This window comes from Syngnathus scovelli, chromosome 20 (genome assembly GCF_024217435.2).
Source record: "Syngnathus scovelli strain Florida chromosome 20, RoL_Ssco_1.2, whole genome shotgun sequence".
NCBI lineage: Eukaryota > Metazoa > Chordata > Actinopteri > Syngnathiformes > Syngnathidae > Syngnathus > Syngnathus scovelli.
Genome location: NC_090866.1, coordinates 11,982,768 through 11,999,555, shown reverse-complemented (window position 1 = coordinate 11,999,555; position 16,788 = coordinate 11,982,768). Strand labels below are relative to the sequence as shown.

General features: G+C 57.0%; 3 protein-coding genes across 8 annotated transcripts; all 3 read right to left on the bottom strand.

The window, feature by feature from the left end:
* Positions 1 to 210: 210 nt before the first annotated feature.
* On the bottom strand, positions 211 to 6,871 carry LOC125989818 (sentrin-specific protease 6). 2 transcript variants are annotated; one of them, XM_049756171.1, is made up of 23 exons: positions 6,722 to 6,871; positions 5,630 to 5,741; positions 5,471 to 5,534; positions 5,267 to 5,355; positions 5,070 to 5,186; positions 4,939 to 5,003; positions 4,711 to 4,799; positions 4,173 to 4,518; positions 3,754 to 3,998; positions 3,536 to 3,667; positions 3,415 to 3,448; positions 3,143 to 3,331; positions 2,685 to 2,878; positions 2,475 to 2,596; positions 2,272 to 2,388; positions 2,016 to 2,141; positions 1,854 to 1,946; positions 1,584 to 1,753; positions 1,433 to 1,506; positions 1,243 to 1,358; positions 1,107 to 1,175; positions 885 to 1,035; positions 211 to 691 (listed from the first exon to the last, which is right to left on the bottom strand). In XM_049756171.1, exons 1-23 carry the CDS (start codon positions 6,750 to 6,752, stop codon positions 461 to 463), a joined length of 2,976 nt encoding a protein of 991 aa, XP_049612128.1. In that variant the 5' UTR covers positions 6,753 to 6,871; the 3' UTR covers positions 211 to 460. The 2 variants fall into 2 exon arrangements, with proteins under 2 accessions (XP_049612128.1, XP_049612130.1); XM_049756173.1 differs by having other exon boundaries at positions 4,711 to 4,766.
* Positions 6,872 to 7,563: 692 nt separating this feature from the next.
* On the bottom strand, positions 7,564 to 13,546 carry arhgap18 (Rho GTPase activating protein 18). Of its 4 annotated transcripts, XM_049756206.2 has the most exons (18): positions 13,027 to 13,535; positions 11,413 to 11,557; positions 11,250 to 11,358; positions 11,090 to 11,154; positions 10,826 to 10,975; positions 10,565 to 10,631; positions 10,301 to 10,422; positions 10,119 to 10,190; positions 9,953 to 10,046; positions 9,798 to 9,889; positions 9,530 to 9,607; positions 9,264 to 9,423; positions 9,052 to 9,134; positions 8,759 to 8,968; positions 8,530 to 8,664; positions 8,307 to 8,461; positions 8,173 to 8,228; positions 7,564 to 8,095 (listed from the first exon to the last, which is right to left on the bottom strand). In XM_049756206.2, the coding sequence occupies exons 1-18, from the start codon at positions 13,146 to 13,148 to the stop codon at positions 8,007 to 8,009; spliced, it is 2,004 nt and encodes a 667-aa protein (XP_049612163.2). In that variant the 5' UTR covers positions 13,149 to 13,535; the 3' UTR covers positions 7,564 to 8,006. The 4 variants fall into 4 exon arrangements, with proteins under 4 accessions (XP_049612163.2, XP_049612161.2, XP_068505286.1 ...); XM_049756204.2 differs by having other exon boundaries at positions 11,250 to 11,557; positions 13,027 to 13,546; XM_068649185.1 differs by having other exon boundaries at positions 8,307 to 8,458; positions 11,250 to 11,557; positions 13,027 to 13,546.
* Positions 13,547 to 14,124: 578 nt separating this feature from the next.
* fkbp6 (FKBP prolyl isomerase 6) lies at positions 14,125 to 16,787 on the bottom strand. 2 transcript variants are annotated; one of them, XM_049756269.1, is made up of 8 exons: positions 16,653 to 16,787; positions 16,021 to 16,138; positions 15,842 to 15,931; positions 15,552 to 15,754; positions 15,349 to 15,468; positions 14,758 to 14,955; positions 14,577 to 14,686; positions 14,125 to 14,505 (listed from the first exon to the last, which is right to left on the bottom strand). In XM_049756269.1, exons 1-8 carry the CDS (start codon positions 16,713 to 16,715, stop codon positions 14,424 to 14,426), a joined length of 984 nt encoding a protein of 327 aa, XP_049612226.1. In that variant the 5' UTR covers positions 16,716 to 16,787; the 3' UTR covers positions 14,125 to 14,423. The 2 variants fall into 2 exon arrangements, with proteins under 2 accessions (XP_049612226.1, XP_068505296.1); XM_068649195.1 differs by having other exon boundaries at positions 15,555 to 15,754.
* Between the last annotated feature and the right edge of the window lies 1 nt (position 16,788).

Sequence of the window (16,788 nt, the reverse complement as noted above, 5' to 3'; positions counted from 1 at the left end):
TTGGACACAGCCTGGGTTTGCGGCGCAAACTTTGCGTACTTCCCTTTCTGCAGCGGACTGGCTGTGAAATTCAAGCCCAAACACAACTGTCGTGACAAACATGTGCCAGCAGATGGCAGTGTCGCATCGCTCTGTAAGTAACCAACGCTGAAGAAAACAACCGGGTGCCTCGTCTTGTCCCATGAGGGAGAAAAATGCCAGCCAACATGATGAGAGTGGGACAAGTTTAGTTTTAACTTTAATACAGGGAACTCAGCTTGAAAAATAGCTAGCAATGAATGAGATTTAACGGAATAAATTTGGTCCCCCGGTCAGAGGAAAGCGTGCCAAGAGACATTGGCATGGAAACACTAACGCTGGACTTTTATTCAGACAAAGTAAAAGGTGTCGGTGGAGGGAAATTGGGAAGATGAGCGGAGAAGCATGTCAGCAGCGTACAATCAAGGCGCCCACCGCCAGTTCAGGTGAGCGGAGGAGGGTTGGCGAGGAGGCCCCCGGAAGTCTCTTCGATCTCCGCCTCTTCCGAGGAAGCGGACCAGGCCTCCGGCCGCTCGGCCCAGAGTTTGTCGGCTTCTTGTCGCGCTTGAATGTGTAGGATCAGGCTGGTGATCTCCTGACGTTTGCTCTTCATCCTCTGCTGAGGGAACCACTCGGACAGATTGATGGGCGGCTGAAAGTTGGCGATTGGATTCTGTGAGGAAAAAGCACCCCCAGCTCAGTTCACGGCGGGAGGGGGGGAAAAAACAGTGTCTGTCCAAGTTCCCGACAATGTCCACGATGGACCACTTTTGTAAATAAGTGCTTGGTTCGTGACTCCTAAGTCAGCCAAAAGTGCCTCGGCGACGCCTCCATTACAAACGGGCCCCACCCTGGTCGACGCTCACCTCGAAGAAGCTCTCGACGTACTGCAGGATGTAAATGCCGCAATCGCTGAAGTTGTCCTGCTGAGGCACCCGAGGACTGGAACCTTTCATCAGGTCTCTTCCGAAGCTGCGCTGGGTCCCCTTGCGCACTTCCCACTCCACCTCCAGGTACCTGCAACAGTCAGAACGGCGGCCGTCTGTCTCGTGCACGTGCGTGCGGCCGATGTGCGCCGTCTGACTTACTCTCTCAGAGTTTTGACCACCGTGGACCTGGCAGGACCACGCAGGGAGTCCATGATGAGGATGCAGGGCCTGCACGCAACAAGCGTTAACGATGGGCCGAGCGAGGCGCGCCGACCGAGGCGGACCGGCGGCTTACTGTTTGGCGCGGTGGACTCGCCGGGCCCAGGAGGACGCGTCGGACGCCGGAGCCGAGTCCTCGGAGGCCGAGGCGTCGGAAGCCGGCCCGCCCGCGCCGTCGTCGCTGCAGTCGTCCTGTGCGTGCACAGTCGCCAGGTTAAGGTGGCGTGGCGCGCCGCGCCGCTCGAGCGGAGCGCACGAGCCAGTACCTGACTGGAGCTTTGCTCATCGGATGCCAACGCGTCTTCGTCGGCGTACCGCACACTGATTTTCTGCAGCTCGTCTATGACACAAATGCACCAAAAAGGTGACAATTGAGATGGGCGACGGTCGCCGCCGCCTCTCTCGCGGTGGACTGACTTGCGTGGCCCTCGGTGGCAGGGCGGTCGGGTGACGGAGGGGAGCCGGCGCCCCGCGGGGGTCCGTCCAGCAAGTCCGTGTCCGGGGACAGCGGGCGGCAGTGCTCCGGCAGCTCCTCCGACGGGGGGTCCGTGCCCGGGAAGCAGACGACCGCCAAGTACCAGTGAGCCCTTTGGGAGGCGAAGTCGGAGACGAGCGGTCAGGTCGGAGACGAGCGGTCAGGTCGGAGACGAGCGGTCGGAGACCACCCCCCCCCTCCCCGCGACTTACGACTCGTTGATGGGAACAAAGATAAAGTCCTTGTCAAACAAATCCACGTGGCGCGTCCACGTCTTCACCCTGTTGTGCTTGCGTTTGTGGATACTGCGGAAGCAAGAGGACGTCAATCGGGGCAAAGTCTTTGCTCGGGCCGGCTCGGCCGCGGATACTAACGGAAGGTTGTTGCTCCTGTCGGGAACAGCACCCTTCTCCCTTTGGGTGAGACGCTTGTAGAAGAAGGAGCTGAACACATGGATTCTTTGGGCATCTTCTTTCTTCAGTTTCTCCAACACTAAATATCTACACAAAGGAGGCGGCACAAAGGTCAGCTTTGGGCTGGAAAGGTACAAGACTCAAGTGGGAGTTGCCCCCCCCCATGTAGCACGCTTCGAATGTCTCCAGTTTTCTGGAATCCAAGCAGTGCCCTTACTTTAAATAAAAATCGATGATGACATCATTGAGGAACTCTCCGTCGTTAAGGCAGTGGAGGTCCTCGCTGGTGACCGAGATGCCCCCTTTGGCCGGAGGAGGCGGGTACACCATCAGCCTGGAAGACCGCAACAAGTGAGCGACGGACTGGGGCCTGCGACGGACGGGAGCCTGCGACGGACGGGAGCTTGCGTCCGCACTCACCTGATCACGGGCCCGGAGAAGGTGAGCCGCTGATCGGCCGCGTCCCGCTCCTCGTGCTCGAGGAAGCTCGCCGCGTTGAAGGTCCTCCTGAGCGGCGAGCGCCGCGTCACAACGCCCTTTAACTGCACACGGGATACGCATCTTTGATGGAAGCGCAATTTGGTGCGGGCGGCGCTGTTTGCGGACAGACGGAGGGAGGGAGGGAAGCACCTTATCTTGCTTCAGCTTGGTGGCCTTGTTGAAGTTGACCAGGCGCACGTTGGCCTCGTCAAAGGACAGCTTGGCGGGAAAGTTGTCAATGTTGTTGTTTCCGCCAATGGCGCCCAAAATGTCTTCCAGGATCATCTGCTCCTTCATATCCAGGCCGTCCACAAAGATGAGCACCACGTACTTCTCGTCAGACTCTGAGCACAGGGCGACAACTGATGCGGCAGGCAGGCGACCCTCGAGGCAGGGCGGAGTGAGGCCGCACGCCAGGCTCCAAACAACGTTTAGCATTTTTCATTCGGAGGAGCCCGAGCCAGGCTTTGATGGGCGGCGCCGGCCGCTGTGCTTTTTAATCATGTTGACGGAGCTCATCGGGAAATATTACAATAATATAATAGAATAGAAATAATGATAGAGAAAAATCAAAGGTTTGGCGAACTTTCCGAGGCGCCGCTACTCACGTTGTCCGGCGCAGTCGTACCACTGGCCGCCGCACTCGCGCTTCATGCCCAGCTGCGCGCGCAGGCGAAGGCACTCGTCCGGACTGGTCTGGAAGAACAAGACCGGCAGCTTGCGGGCGCTGCACCACTCGCAGCTGATGAGCTCCGAGGCCCGCAGGGACACCTTCTCCACCGTGTGGGGTTCCGGCCCTGGCGCGCCAATGCCGGTCAGCGGGCGCTTTGCAAGTGTGGCGGCGGGCGGGCAGGCGGGCGGGGGAGGGGGCGACGCGTACCTTCCATCTCCAGCTGGACGTGCTCCACGGAAAACTGCAACAGAGATGGCGGATGAAGGCCACAGCGTCGCCAGAGGCCCACGCCGCCGCATGAGACCCACGCCACCAGAGCCCTACTCACCACCACAGGCTCGGTCACCATCCTTCGCAGCGTTCCCACGCGGATGCTCCGGCACGGCAGGATGATGCTGGCGCATTTGAGCGACTCCACTTTGGATCGCTTGCTCTTGGGAGAACCGGGCCGCTTTCCAAACTGACAACGGAAAAGCTCCACTCACTTGTCGCTTTATGGTCCAAAGCCGTTTGTGGCCACAAGAACCAAGCAGAAGTGAAATCTACCTGGTCCTTCATTCTGCTGCGGCGCGGTATCACAATCCTGGTGTCCTCAAACAAGTCGGCGCTCAGCTGCTCCTGTTGGCCGCCACTTTTCACCGCCGCCTCCACTCGGCCGCCGCAGGGCGCCGGCGAGGAGTGCGCCGAGTCGGCGGGCCGCGGCGAGCCGCCGCTTCCCGCGCCGCCGCTTCCCGCGCCGCCGCTTCCCGCGCCGCCGCTGTCGTCTGCCTCGTCGTCGCTGGACAGGACGACTGCGGAAGTCACGACAAGGCATCCTGGTGACTTTGCTTTGCTTCATGTTCTCTTCCTTCCTTCCTTCCTTCCCGGCCTGAATTGGAGCCCCGCCCAGTCGCTTTGCCAGAGCACTCGTCATTTGCTGGGACGGATGGTTTGGCTGGCGCTCGGGAAGACGGCCAAAGACTCACTGGGGTGGTCGAGCTGGCGGTCCGCCGGCTTGCGCCTCCCTCTGGCCGACTTGCGAGCGGCGGCGTGGCAGTAAGACGGGCCGGTCGGCAGAGGAGATCGGCCGTCGGCGGGCAGAGCGTCGGCGCGGGGGGACCCCTTGCAAGGCTGACAACGGAGGGGTGGCGGGGGCGACACGCACGCCAGACTGTTTGCGCACGGCGGACCGTTTGCGCACGGCGGACCGTTTGCGCACGGCGGACCGTTCCCGCACGCCGGACCGTTCCCACACGCCGGACTGCTCCCGCAGGGGTCGCCATCCTCGCACGGTGTCTGGTAGATGGCTGCCGTCTGGTAGATGGCTGCCGTCTGATCGTGAGCACAAACCCAGAGCGTCACAACGGATTTTCTCTTTCTCTCTCTCTCTCTCTCCCTTCAACGGATGCAATTAGCGCTTCCCAATTCAAAAAAGACCTTGGAAAGCAAGGGGACAGGAGCAAAAGAGGAAGGGAAAAGAGGACGAGAAGAAGCTCGAAGCAGGAAGAGATTGCGGCCGCTTACCGCCGATCCTCTCCTCTTGTGTTGGACCAGACGTTTGATGTCGGAGCGCTCGTCGTCTGAAGGCAAACACGACGACATTAAGACGGCGGCTGCGACGACATTACACCACTTTTTAGCAGAGCGAAATCCAAAAAGCCTGCCGGGCCGGCCAGCCAGCGAGCGTCCATTTGCGACGGATCCTGCGCACGGGGGCGGCCGAGGTTTTCACCCGACGACCTTCAAACCCACCTGACTCGTCGGCGCACGTCAGCACCACGTCGTCTGCCTGCGGCGCGCCGCCACTCGCCTCCTTCCTGCAGAGGAGCAAGGACAAGGCGGGCATCAAGCTCACTGTTGTGACGGCGTCCGAGCTGGTTCACCTGAGGCAGGAGGTCATCTGCACGTGCTGAAAACGGCGGCCCTGCAGCAGCAGTCCTTGCGAAGGGGCGGGGTTAATGATGAAGTAGTTGCTGGCGCGCAGCGACGACGCCACAAAGCTGCCGGAGGACGACGACGACGCTCAGTTGCGCTTTCTTTGAGGCTTCTCAGCAAGCGTAGGCCGAGCTGGCGGGCGTACCTGAACCTCTTGTGCCTCACAACACCGCTGGAGCACTTTTCATACGTCCTCAGGGGGTCAGCGGAGGAAAGGCTCCTCAGAGTGGGAGACTGCAGACACGCAGGCAGGCAGGCAGGCAGGCACGCACGCACGCGTTAGGCCTATGTGGCTGTGGTAAACTGGAACGCCAACGGAGGAGCGCAGAGACGCCGGACGGTGCGTTACCTTGCTCCCGTCCGAGGACATGGGCGCTCGCTTGTCCGTGTCCCGCGCGGTCGTCACGCCGGAGCTTAGGAGGCAAGCCGGCGTGTCAGCGTTCCGAAAGGCAACGGGATCAGCGATAGACTGTCGGGCAAAAAGCGAGCCGCGCACGCCCACGCTTACTCGCCGCGCTTGTCCTCATCTGCTCGGCCGGCGCGCACCGGGAAGCTCCACTCGGGTTTGCTGCCGCCGCCGCCGCCGTCGCCGTTTGGACGAGCCTCCGATCTTTCCGGGGCTTCACGTGACGTCCGTCCAGAGAAAACAGAGACAAGCAGAAAGATATGAAAGTACAACAGGCTCGGCTTCTGCTCAGCTGGACGCGACTGGCGTGCGTGCCGGTGGACCCACATCACGCGCTCGACTTGCGTCTCCCTGGCTCCTTTGTCCGTTCCGGATGCCTCTCAAAGTGGGCGACATTTACGCCGTCCTATCGATTCGATCGACTCGAGTGTTTTTCACATTTTAGTCACGCTCCGTAACGACGATGGTGACGTAAACTTGCTTATTGTAGGATGCCGGCTGTTTTGCTCCTTTACCGACGATTGGTGCGTTCTCATCGATTTTGAGAGTCATAACTGTCTTCATCTGCCACGGAGAAATGTCAATGGAATCGTCTTTAAGTGCTCCATCTAGTAATGCAGGTCTCGAGTAAATCATTTCATCTTTTTTTCTTCTTACACACACACACAACTTAAGTCGCTGCAGATGACTTCAAAAAGACACTTGTGTGTGCGTGCACTAAAATGAGCACTTTAGTGTTTGTTGGAAGCTTTTGGGCGAGTTGTTGAAACTAGCACACTTTTGGGTCAACTTTCATGCCCCTTCTAAAAGCAACTAAGTGCGTTTCCATCTTAAACGTTGACGGCCGAGTGGAGGCCCGGTCAAGTCCAATCTGCAACAGCGCTGCTAGTTTACATTTGCTAGCTCGCGCTGCTGTTCAAGTCTGCTGAACAGAAGCGGACCATGTTTCGTGGCCCCCCCATCCACCCACCCAGCCAGCCATCCATCCATCCCATGAAGCAAGCAGTCGTCGAGCCTCGCTGAGCCTTTGAGCTTCAATATGTGTACAGCGAGCGCCCGGGCTAATGTTGATGCTCACTTAGCTACTGCTGCTGCTGCTGTCGTCGCCGCCGTCGCTCATATCTTACGGCAGACGAATTGCGTCTCATGTCGGGCGACAAGGTAACGACTGAGTGCGGGTCGGTGTGGGCTTACCGTGTAAGAACTGGCCCGTGTTATGGGCCATGTTTAGTCCGCATTCTTCTTATTCATGGCTTCAATTGTGTTTCCTTCTCAAGCTAGGATGCGCTAAGCAAGTCAAAGGCACAAATGCACTTAGCGCCGCCGGAAACCAAAAACCTCGACTTCACAATAAAAGCTAATTTTCGTTTTGGGTTTGCGACAGCAGAACAAACAGAACAGAAGAAACATCATCCATCCATCCATCCATCCATTTTCTGAACCGCTTAGTCCCCACGGGGGTCGCGGGCGTGCTGGAGCCTATCCCAGCCGTCATCGGGCAGTAGGCGGGGGACACCCTGAACCGGTTGCCAGCCAATCGCAGGGCACACAGAGACAAACAACCATTCGCACTCGCACTCACACCTAGGGACAATTTGGAGTGATCAATCGGCCTACCAAGCATGTTTTTGGGATGTGGGAGGAAACCGGAGTGCCCGGAGAAAACCCACGCGGGCTCGGGGAGAACATGCAAACTCCGCACAGGGAGGGCCGGAGGTGGAATCGAACCCGCACCCTCCTAACTGTGAGGCGGACGTGCTACCCAGTGCGCCACCGAGCCGCCAGAAGAAGAAACATCAGCCAGGGAAAAAAGAAAACTGGTCGATGGTGCAAGAACAGAGGTAAGGCAGTCAGAAAAACTGATTTATGCTACATAATGATCCTGATCAATTGAATCAGGTTGGAAAACAAATAGGAATGTGGCCCGAGGAGGGCTGGAGTTTGACACCCCTGCTCTGTGGCGACACCAAGCACTAAGAATGGAATGGCGATTGTGGGCTTAACTGTGTCAAATAAAAATACGACCAAGACAGAAATCAATGGAGTCTTTAACAACTATCACTTTATTTACATGCAGTAGTGGTCATTTGAAAAGAAAATACATTAAAAAAAAAAAAAGAAATAGATCAATAAATCACAGTAAACCCCCCAAAAATACAACGCTTAGGACAAACCACAGATCTGAAAAGGGGAATGCTGTGAAAACTGCGCACAATCCAAACAAACGTAAACAGCACAGCGACACGGCCAATCGGATGGCGGCGGCGGCGGCGTGACCAGGAAGACAAACACAGGGCGTGGGATGACATATTTGCGGAATCAATCATTGGTAGAAACGTTGTTTTTCTGAAGCTCACTGCCGAGGTGCTAGTGCAGGTCATAGCCTCCAACCATCCCGGCCGCTTTCATCTTTCAAATCGTCACCTTATTCAGGACGAGCGCTCGGAGTGCTTCAAAGGCCTTGAGCGGTCGATTGCGCTCACCGGGCCGTTTTGATGACCCACTCGGCCGTGGGGTTGAGCTGGTACAGGTCCATCATGAATGCTTCTCCGTCCAGGCACCTCTCCTCTGGAGGGAGATGAGAACTGGCGGAACGGAAGGGACGGCTGGTTGCTAAGTGCCGAGGCGCCGGCGGCGCCACTTACCGATGTTTCCGCCCATCTCATAGAGACACAAGTCCTCTCCCTCGACCGCCACGTCACTGCGTTACATACACAAAGCCAGAATGAGGGTCAGCATCAGCGACGGAGCGGAGCGCCGGCGCCAGTCGGCCCGAGACCTGTCCTGGCTGAGAAAGCGCGCCAGCACGTGGGCTGCCTGCAGGTCTTCGGTCAGCTGCAGAGCCATGGATACTTTGCTGAACTGCGGCGCCTGAATGCGGATGAACCCCTGCGAGCTCTCCTGCTCGGCAAACACAACGAGCAGCGACGGCTTCTTGACTTCAATTTGCAGCCATGTTACAAATACATCCACCAAGAGAAGAGAAAAGGTCATATACGTACCTCCGGAGCGGCCCTGTCGGCCGCTTTGTCTGTGGTGATCTTCTTCAGCAGCTTTCGTACGGCTCGCTCTTTGTTCTGCTTGCGCTGGCTCTCCGTGTTTTGCTGTCGGACCTGCGTCAGGATGAACTTGGGGATCTAACGCGCGCACACACACACAAGACATTTGCCAACGGTGCAAGCGGTGGACAGACCACAGGTCGGTCGTCAGACCACAGGTCGGTCGTCTTACGGTCCACAGGAGGTTCTGGTATCTAATGAGCAGGCGCACAATGTTGGCGGTGCCGGTCGCCACCGAGAACTGATGCTGCTGCTCTGTGACCTTTGAGGAACAGCCCTTGAACATGAAGATGTTGGGCGCCATAACGACCGAGACGTTGTTCAGGCTCATTTTGTTTTCGGCCTGGTGCTCGACCACGCGCTGGAAGAACTCCACCAGGGCCTGGCGGGGGCAAAAGGCAGGCGGCTGTGATTTTGCTCTCAAAACGTCTGCCGCCGCGACAGCCAAAAATGTGCTGACTTTACCTTCAAACTGTCTCGATTGGCTTCGGGGAGCAAGAGGACCAGCAGGTTCAAGGCTTGCAGCTGCTGCTTCTTTGTGGGCAGCTCTGAAAAAGGAGTTTAGAGGGCACTGCGGTGGTGGCGGCGGCGGCGGCGGCAGCGGCAAAAGCGCAGACGCTGAGCACGCGCGCTAGTTTGCGGGCTCATGGAGGCCCGTTTGTTGAGCCGGCGCCTACCGTTGACGGCAATGAAGGCTTGGAGGTACTGGACGGTGAGCAGGGGGTGCGGCAGCTCTCTGATGAACAACTTGAGGAGGCTGGCGGCGTCGTGCTGCTTCAGCTGTTGCCACGGGAACGTGCCGTCGTAGAAGCGGCACTCCAGCTCCCGCCGCAGGGACTGAGTCAGGGCGGTACGGTCGGCTAATGAGCCCGCGGAAAGCAAGCGGAAAGCATACGGACGCCACGGAACGTCCGTCCGTCCGTCCGTTCTTTCTTTCGTCTACCTTGACCCTTGCAGCGGCGCCGGGGATCCTGAGCAGACCCTCCGTGTCTAAGCCTTCCTCCTGGATATGGCTGATGAGCTGCAGAAGAGAAGAGAGGGGACACGCTCCCACCACATGAGTGAGTGAGTGAGTGAGTGAGTGAGTGAGTGAGTGAGTGAGTGAGTGAGTGAGTGAGTGAGTGAGTGAGTGAGTGAGTGAGTGAGTGAGTGAGTGAGTGAGTGTCCATGCTACCAGGCATATATGTATGCGCGTGCGCGAGCGCGCTCACCCTCTGCAGGATGAAAGGCACTTTGGTCCCGGCTGCTCTCCGCCGGTCCTGATCCAGTAAAGTGACGAGGGGGACCCCAAACAAACCGCTTTCTAGGCAACACACACCATTTGTGAGCACGTTCTAGTCTAGCCGCACATCGGCAAACGTTGTACCTTTTGCCTTGACTTTGACAGCCTTGTGCGCTTTCAGATCGACGCCGCCCGTGTCGAAAAGAGCCGTCATCTCCACCAGCGCCAGCCTCCGTACCTGAGAGCGCGTGATCAGATTAACACGGACTCTGTGAGAGCGCGCCTGGCTTTTTTTTTTTTTTTATCTTGCCTTCTTCATGTCCGGCGGGGACAGATGTCCAACTCTGGTCTGACCGGTTTTATCTTTGAGCAGCCTGAAGTTCTGGGAAGGACCAGGTAGACAGATGGCTCTTTTATATACGTAGCACGCTCATTTCCAATCTTATCTGCTATAGTTGGCGTGGCCCGCTTGTCTCTCTCGCCTCGTCGCACCGGCAACTTATCGTCCGGAGAGCCGGGCCCCCCCGCCCGAGCCGCCAGCCCCGCGCACTTCTCCCTGTAAGTCAGCGCCTGCTCCGAGAACGCCACGTCCACGTTCATGACCGTCTCCGCTTCTGTCAGGCAGGCACAAGGAGGACGGACATTTGAGGTTCCGCTCAGAACCATTTCCCGAGCCGGCGGTCACCAGGTGGCGGCGGCCGAGTCACAGCACAAATGAGGTGGGCGGGCGGGCGGGCGGGCGGGCGGGCGCGTTACCGGCCGAACTGGCCTCCTCACTCGCTGCGCTCTCGCTTCCCACTTGGACCTGACGTGGCGCTTTGTCCTGCAGGATGACAACAGACGGAAAGGATGGCGCTCATAACGCTGCCCGCTTGCCTTTGAAAAGGTAGGCTGAGTTCTGGAAAAGGAACTGGATCAAGTCCAAGCAACTTGAAAGACTGCTGCTTGAGGGATGACAACTATGACAGCGTGCGTGCGTGCGTGCGTGCGTGCGTGCGTGCGTGCGTGCGTCCCGACCTCTACGGGCAGCGGAAATATGTCCCGCACGTCGGGCAGGTGCTGCCGGTTGCGCCGCCGCAGCGTCTGATGTAGCGAGGTCAGGCGCCGCTCCACCGCCGCCGCTTGAGCTCGGGTCAGCGTGGACAGAAAAGCCGCGCTGTCTTCTTCCTATCGAGCGACACGGCAAAGTGGCGCTGCGTCACTCACTACGCAAAGCACGAGGCCACGGAGAGGCCACGGAGAGGCCACGGAGAGGCCACGGAGAGGCCACGGAGGTGACACCTGCTCGCCGTCAAAGAGTCGCTCGAGTCCCGCCTCCGCGAGCCACGCTTCGTCCCGCTCGCCCTCTGGAAAAGACAAAGCGGGGACAAAGTCAGCAAGAAGAAGAAGAGGAAGTCTGGCCTCATGGGGAAAATTGCGGGCGTGCCAATGTGCGTCTGACCGTCGGGGGGTTTCTGCAGCTCCTCTTCGGCCGCCTCCTTCTCCAGAGAGCCGCTGATGTTCTCCACCTCCTTCCAGTAGTCATCCATCTCCAGCTCGTCCAGGGAGTCCTGCTCAAAGAAGAAGATGGGGACATCCGTGCCGTTTGCTCCAAGCGTGTCTACCTGGGAGTCGCAGCGCTGACACGCCGGCGACGGCAGCGGCAGCCCGCTCTTGGGATGGGAGCAGACGGGGGGCCGCTGGCTCTCGGCGCTGGGCCGGTCCCCGGGAAGCGCGGCCGGATTCTGCCCGACGCCGGAGTGGCCCGTCCTTTGGCGGCGAGCGTGACACAAACACACAAACAGGCATCCTTGTCATTCGGAAGGGGGGGGGGCAAAGTGTTCCGCCGCTGTCAGGTGCAAACAGGATCTGGCTGTGAGGCACCATTATTGACCTTTTTGGCCACATATCCACTTCCGTTTTGGCCTTGCTGTCAAATTCACTTCCACTATGGCAAAAGTCAATCTTAGCAAAGGCTCAAGCTCCACTTCCTGGTCTGTCATTTCAATGGCCGCAAAAGTGGGGCACGTGCGCCGCTGTGGGGGGGGCCGAGACGAAGGCTGGCTGTAACGTGACGCCGGCCCCGTTTTTATTTTTTTTGCTGCTCAGTGGGGCAAGCCATCTGGAAGGCATACCTCGCATGGAGCTAGCTTGGTTGGTTCCTTTGTTTTTTCCACAGCTAGCAGCCATTTTACACAACAGGTTGTAAACATCAAGTTGGAATCGAATCAAATGTCGTCGAAAACTAAAGGCAATCTAAAACTTGGACGCAGTGTACTAAAAACAGGTGTGGCCAGTTGTCACCATTTGGACTTTTGCTCTGAGTTGAGACAGCGCACGACTGCCCCCCCCCCCCCCCCCCCCCCCCACACACACACACACGCACACGCACACACACGGCCGTTGCGTACAAACAAGACAAATACATCTTGGTTCCTGTGTGACAAATTGGCAGAGGGACCTAGGCATGTTCCCCTTTATTGCTTGGCCGTGACAAGAAAAGCAGAACACATGCAGGCATTGGTGAACGGATTCTTTATGGCCCTCTCCGCGTTTGAGGGTTGAAATAGGAAAGCTTCGAGACGAGCTGCAGAAGTTCCTGGGCCAAACGATGGAAATACCCTCACTCGCTTGCGATATCGCCGTTTGCCACCACAGACTTGCCACCAGCGGCGTGCATCTGGGGACTGCTCGTTACTCATTGAACAGCTGACCTTGGACCCGGCCCGCTTAAGATCATTGGGACTAGATCGTATTATCCACCACCTCGTCACGACGCCTGCCCAGTGCTAAAGAGCCCCTCGCATGCACGCCAATGTTTGGGAAGGCAAGGGGAAGAGGGCAATGCATGACAAAGAAGGAAGGGTCTGATGCCTGCCGTCCGTCCGTGCGTGCGTGCGTGCATGACCCATGACTTTTGAATTCTTCCACGGCAACAAGCCCAGAGGGCCAAACTGTTGCTGATTTGAGGGGTCAAAGGAAACGCTAGGCGGGGAGAGGAGAGGAGAGGAGAGGAGAGGAGAGGAGAGGAGAGGAGAGGAGAGGAGAGGAGAGGAGAGGAGAGGAGAGGAGATCTGCTGCCTTGCAACTTGTAACATGTTGCTGCGCTCAACTTTTTGCCGAATGTATGACTCACTCACTGACTCAGTGGTGCTGCTCGCCAACAAGCAGTAAACACGCACGCACGCACGCCCGCACGCACGGCGCTACAAGCAGTAACACGGCGAGAAATGTCCCACCTGGTGGCCTGCCGGTCGAGCCCCTGCCTCGGCGGCGGACAGGCGCTAGGCTGGGCCAGGAGTTCGGCGTTGCTGTGGTAACCCGTCAAGACCACTCCTTGCGAGTCCTGCTGCCGACTCATGTTTCCGTCCTGCTGCTGCGATCTATTTGACAGACAATGTGACGTCCGCACGGCCCTCCATCGCGAGCGCGCGAGCCGGCGCCCGCTATCGACTCATCGCCTGCATGCCCAAACTTTGCCCTTCTCAAGTCCTCCGCGTCTGTGGGTCGTCGAGACAGGCAGGGGCTGGACCTTAGGATAGCGAGCGAAGGGGCTGGATCGTGCGTGGCGTAGCGGAACAGCGTGGCGTGGCGCGCGATTGGATTGGCTACGAGCTCAACGGACAAGTTTGAAAAGAAATGGCGCCTCCTGCGGGCCGCGGTTGGGCATATATCGGAAGTACTTTGTCTTACGTCAATTGAGTGAAGGGGGGCGGGGTCGTTTGTCTTACGTCCATTGAGTGAGAAGGTAACAAACCTTTCGTACTGTGCATTAAAGACGGCATCCGTGTTAAGTAAGGAGCGCAGCAATAGCTCCACTTATAAAGGTCATTTTGGACAGCCTTCCTTCTAAAAAGATGGACGGAAGGTTCCAAAATGACGCATCGGTTGGCTTGAACAAAGTGCGACTTACTTGAGGTGAAGGTAAAAAGCCAGTCTGGGCACCATGATGTCCGCCTGCGTCCTATTTAGCGTGCGTGCATGCTGGCCCTCTCACCGAGGACGACTTGACACCATGTGCGCGCGCGCGCGCCCGCCCGCGGGGATGATGTCACAACACACACACACACACACACACACAACGTGGATTAGCCAGAGGTCAATGAGATTGTCCCGCTTCTTGCCCCGCCCCTATGCATGTCATCCCTCCACTCTCAGCCATGCACCCAGGGAGAAATGCATGACGAGAAATGGCCGGCACACCTCTACAAAAGCATAAGAGGTCATCGTTCCCTTGCGAGCCGGACTTACTTGTCGGTACGCAGCTTGGTGCTCGTCGCGTCTCGGTTTGACCGCATTTTAGCGGCTCCAACTTGTCACAAGAGAAGAACTTCACAACCATTTCACATTTTTATTTGTGTATCTGCAACAGTGCACCCAGCCCCTAATTCAACTCGGTGTATTTCACATAGGAGTGAAAAAAAAAACAAAAAAAAAATTGTATTGTGCACAATCAACTTCCAACGTGAGGTGGCAAATTAACAATGCACTCGTGCGGGGGAACATGTCGTGGAGAACATCAAAGTTTAGGAGAGGCCCCTTTGAGTCGGGCCCCGCGCTGGCTCCTCACTTGCCCATTTTCACCAACGTGATGACGGGACCAAAATATTACCGCCACCCAAAAAAAGAGGACATCTTACATCTTTTGCTGGCTCTCAAAGCCCGGGAACATCTTGGTGTACAATTGTTTCTCTTTGTCCAAGCTCTGTTTGTAGCGCCTGCAATTTTGTCAAAGGGGGACAATTGAAAGACAAAAGTGGCAAAATGGCGCCGAGCATTTTGCACTTACATGGTGATCGTCTTGAGGAGGCTGTTGACGTCACTATCCAAAGGCCTCCTGGTCCGGGCCTTGACGAGGCAGGCGTGGGCGCTCCCGTACTGGCGTAGCTCCGCATATGCCTGCCGTAGTGTCAAATAAGCTTCACGTATGGGCTGGCCTTTGGGCACCCAACTTGGCAAAGGTGTCTGACCTGCGCACAGCGGTACAGCGCCTTGGTGTCGCCGCCGTCCATCGCCAAAGCCCTGTTGGCGTACTTGAGAGCTTTCTGCGGGGCGTCCAGGCGCAGCGCCGCCAACGACAGATTCAGATAAAGCGGTAGCAGCGCCGCCCGGATCTCCGCCCGCTCGCCGTCGCTCACGTTCGCCCTGTTGCCCAGCAACACCGACGCCTGTTGTCCGAGCGTAGAGAATCATTGAGAACACGTGGCAAGTTGGTTGGCTCGTTCGTTCGTTCGTTCGTTCAAGTAGAAAGGCAGAACGTCCACAAATAAGCAGGACGAGAAGCAGAGAAAGGTCCAAAAATGAACAGCTGACTGACCGACCGACCGCCTGCTAACCAGGGGGGAAAAAATGGCCTGCTGTTTGATGGGTTCCGCAATATGCCAGAAGATGGCGCCAAAATGCGGTCAAATAGAAAAGTCTCCTTTTTCTCCTGCAGTGACAAAGAGCAGCAGCCCAAAAGTGAAAAGCTGATTTAAAAAACAAGTCAAAAGGCCGCCCAGAGGTCTGTCTGTCTGTCTGTCTGTCTGTCTGTCTCTGTCTGTCTGGACGTTCCGCTTCACCTGCTTGTAGTGCTCTTTGGCTTTTTCAAAGCGACTCTGCTTGAAGCATCTGTTGCCGCAGCTACGAAGCGTGTCGGCCGCTTCCATCACTTTGGAAAAGGGAAACTGGTTCTGCTCCTCCTGAAGACGCACATGTCCTGGTATCAAGTAAAGCATATTCACACAATTCAACAGCAATGTCAGATGTTTCCAATTGATGTCACCACAGTCATTTGGACCAATTCATCCACTCCTCCCAAGTCATAGAAGTCCAGGATCTGGATCTCGAACAAGACGCGGGCAGCGGCGGGGATGAGCGGCGGGCAGCCCATCTCTCCGTAGGCGTAGCGCGGCTGCAGCAGGAAGCGGGAGAACTCGCCTTTGCGCATGCTCAGCAGGGCCACCTCCATCCCCGACAGCGACACGTCTGCGCCCATCACACCGTGCTCGACGCCGTGTTTGACACCGTGGTCACTCGTGCGCGGTCACTGCGCTCGCTCGCTCGCTCGCTCACCTCTGCCCAGCTTCACGAGGCGGGGATGCTTGAGGTGAGACGTCGTCTCAAACGGCCGCTCCGAGTATTCCAGGAAGCCAGAGTAATGCACTGTCCCAAACGCAGGGAGGAAACGGTTTGTAATGCGCGCAAATTAAGCTGTCGACAGTTTGACTCCAGGAAGGCTTTTGGATAATCACTCAAAACTGAAGCACTTTGGGGCACAGGGGGCCCGTCTCCGGGGTAGATCACCTCTTTCAGGACCCCTCCGTTCCCCAGGATGTCCTCCATCTGCTGCTGGAGACGCTCAAATGGACTCTTAAGAAGGCGCGCGCGCACACACACACACACACACACACACTTAGGTCACCGTAAAGTAAAATGGGGGTAAAACCAATGGCAACTACTTCAACCAAGCAAAAAGAAGCAAATGAACCTTAGCAGACAATGCCTTCAGCGCTCCTATTTGCTGGAACACTTCACGTCCCTCCAAGCTGTAGGACCTTGTCGCATATTTGACTCAACTTTCATTTAGCTGCGTTTTTCCTCTTCTCTACGTATTAAATAGCATTTGAAAGATTCCCCCCCCACCAGAGTTGCCTTTGTCCTCGACAGTCCAGAATGGTGGGAATTTTTCACAAACCACAGATTCGTTCAACGTCATACCTAAACAACAAGATGAATTTAATTCGTTCCTACACATCAATGACGTTTCAAGGTTGGCGACGGCCTAATCCAATCCAACTTTATGTGCATGGCGCATTTAAAAAGGAATTGGTTGCTCACAGTTTAGCTTCGCTAGCATTTCGCGGGCTAACGGACAACTACTCACCAGACTTGGCTCGTTACCTACAACAAAGCGTTGCCAAAGATTCCGTCGTCCGTTCGTAGACATGTTAAGGCCGATAACAAATTGCTTTCCCAACTGAAATCGTATTTCTTGTTGCCACTTCTGACACGCTTTCGGT

Bases quoted from the DNA above. Each gene is read 5' to 3' on its own strand.
- fkbp6 (XM_049756269.1), bottom strand. From the start codon at position 16,715: ATGTCTACGAACGGACGACGGAATCTTTGGCAACGCTTTGTTGTAGGT. The intron at 15,469-15,551 runs GTGACATCAATT...GTGCGTCTTCAG, and splicing joins AATTGGTCCAAATGACTGTG to GAGGAGCAGAACCAGTTTCC. The intron at 14,506-14,576 runs GTAAGTGCAAAA...ACAAAATTGCAG, and splicing joins CTCCTCAAGACGATCACCAT to GCGCTACAAACAGAGCTTGG.
- arhgap18 (XM_049756204.2), bottom strand. From the start codon at position 13,148: ATGAGTCGGCAGCAGGACTCGCAAGGAGTGGTCTTGACGGGTTACCAC. The intron at 9,608-9,797 runs GTGAGCGCGCTC...TCTCTTCTGCAG, and splicing joins TGCCTTTCATCCTGCAGAGG to CTCATCAGCCATATCCAGGA. The intron at 9,424-9,529 runs GTAGACGAAAGA...GCCCTGACTCAG, and splicing joins GCGCCGCTGCAAGGGTCAAG to TCCCTGCGGCGGGAGCTGGA.
- LOC125989818 (XM_049756171.1), bottom strand. From the start codon at position 6,752: ATGGCCCATAACACGGGCCAGTTCTTACACG. The intron at 3,332-3,414 runs GTACGCGTCGCC...TTGGCGCGCCAG, and splicing joins CGTCCAGCTGGAGATGGAAG to GGCCGGAACCCCACACGGTG. The intron at 2,142-2,271 runs GTAAGGGCACTG...TCCTTTGTGTAG, and splicing joins ATCATCGATTTTTATTTAAA to ATATTTAGTGTTGGAGAAAC.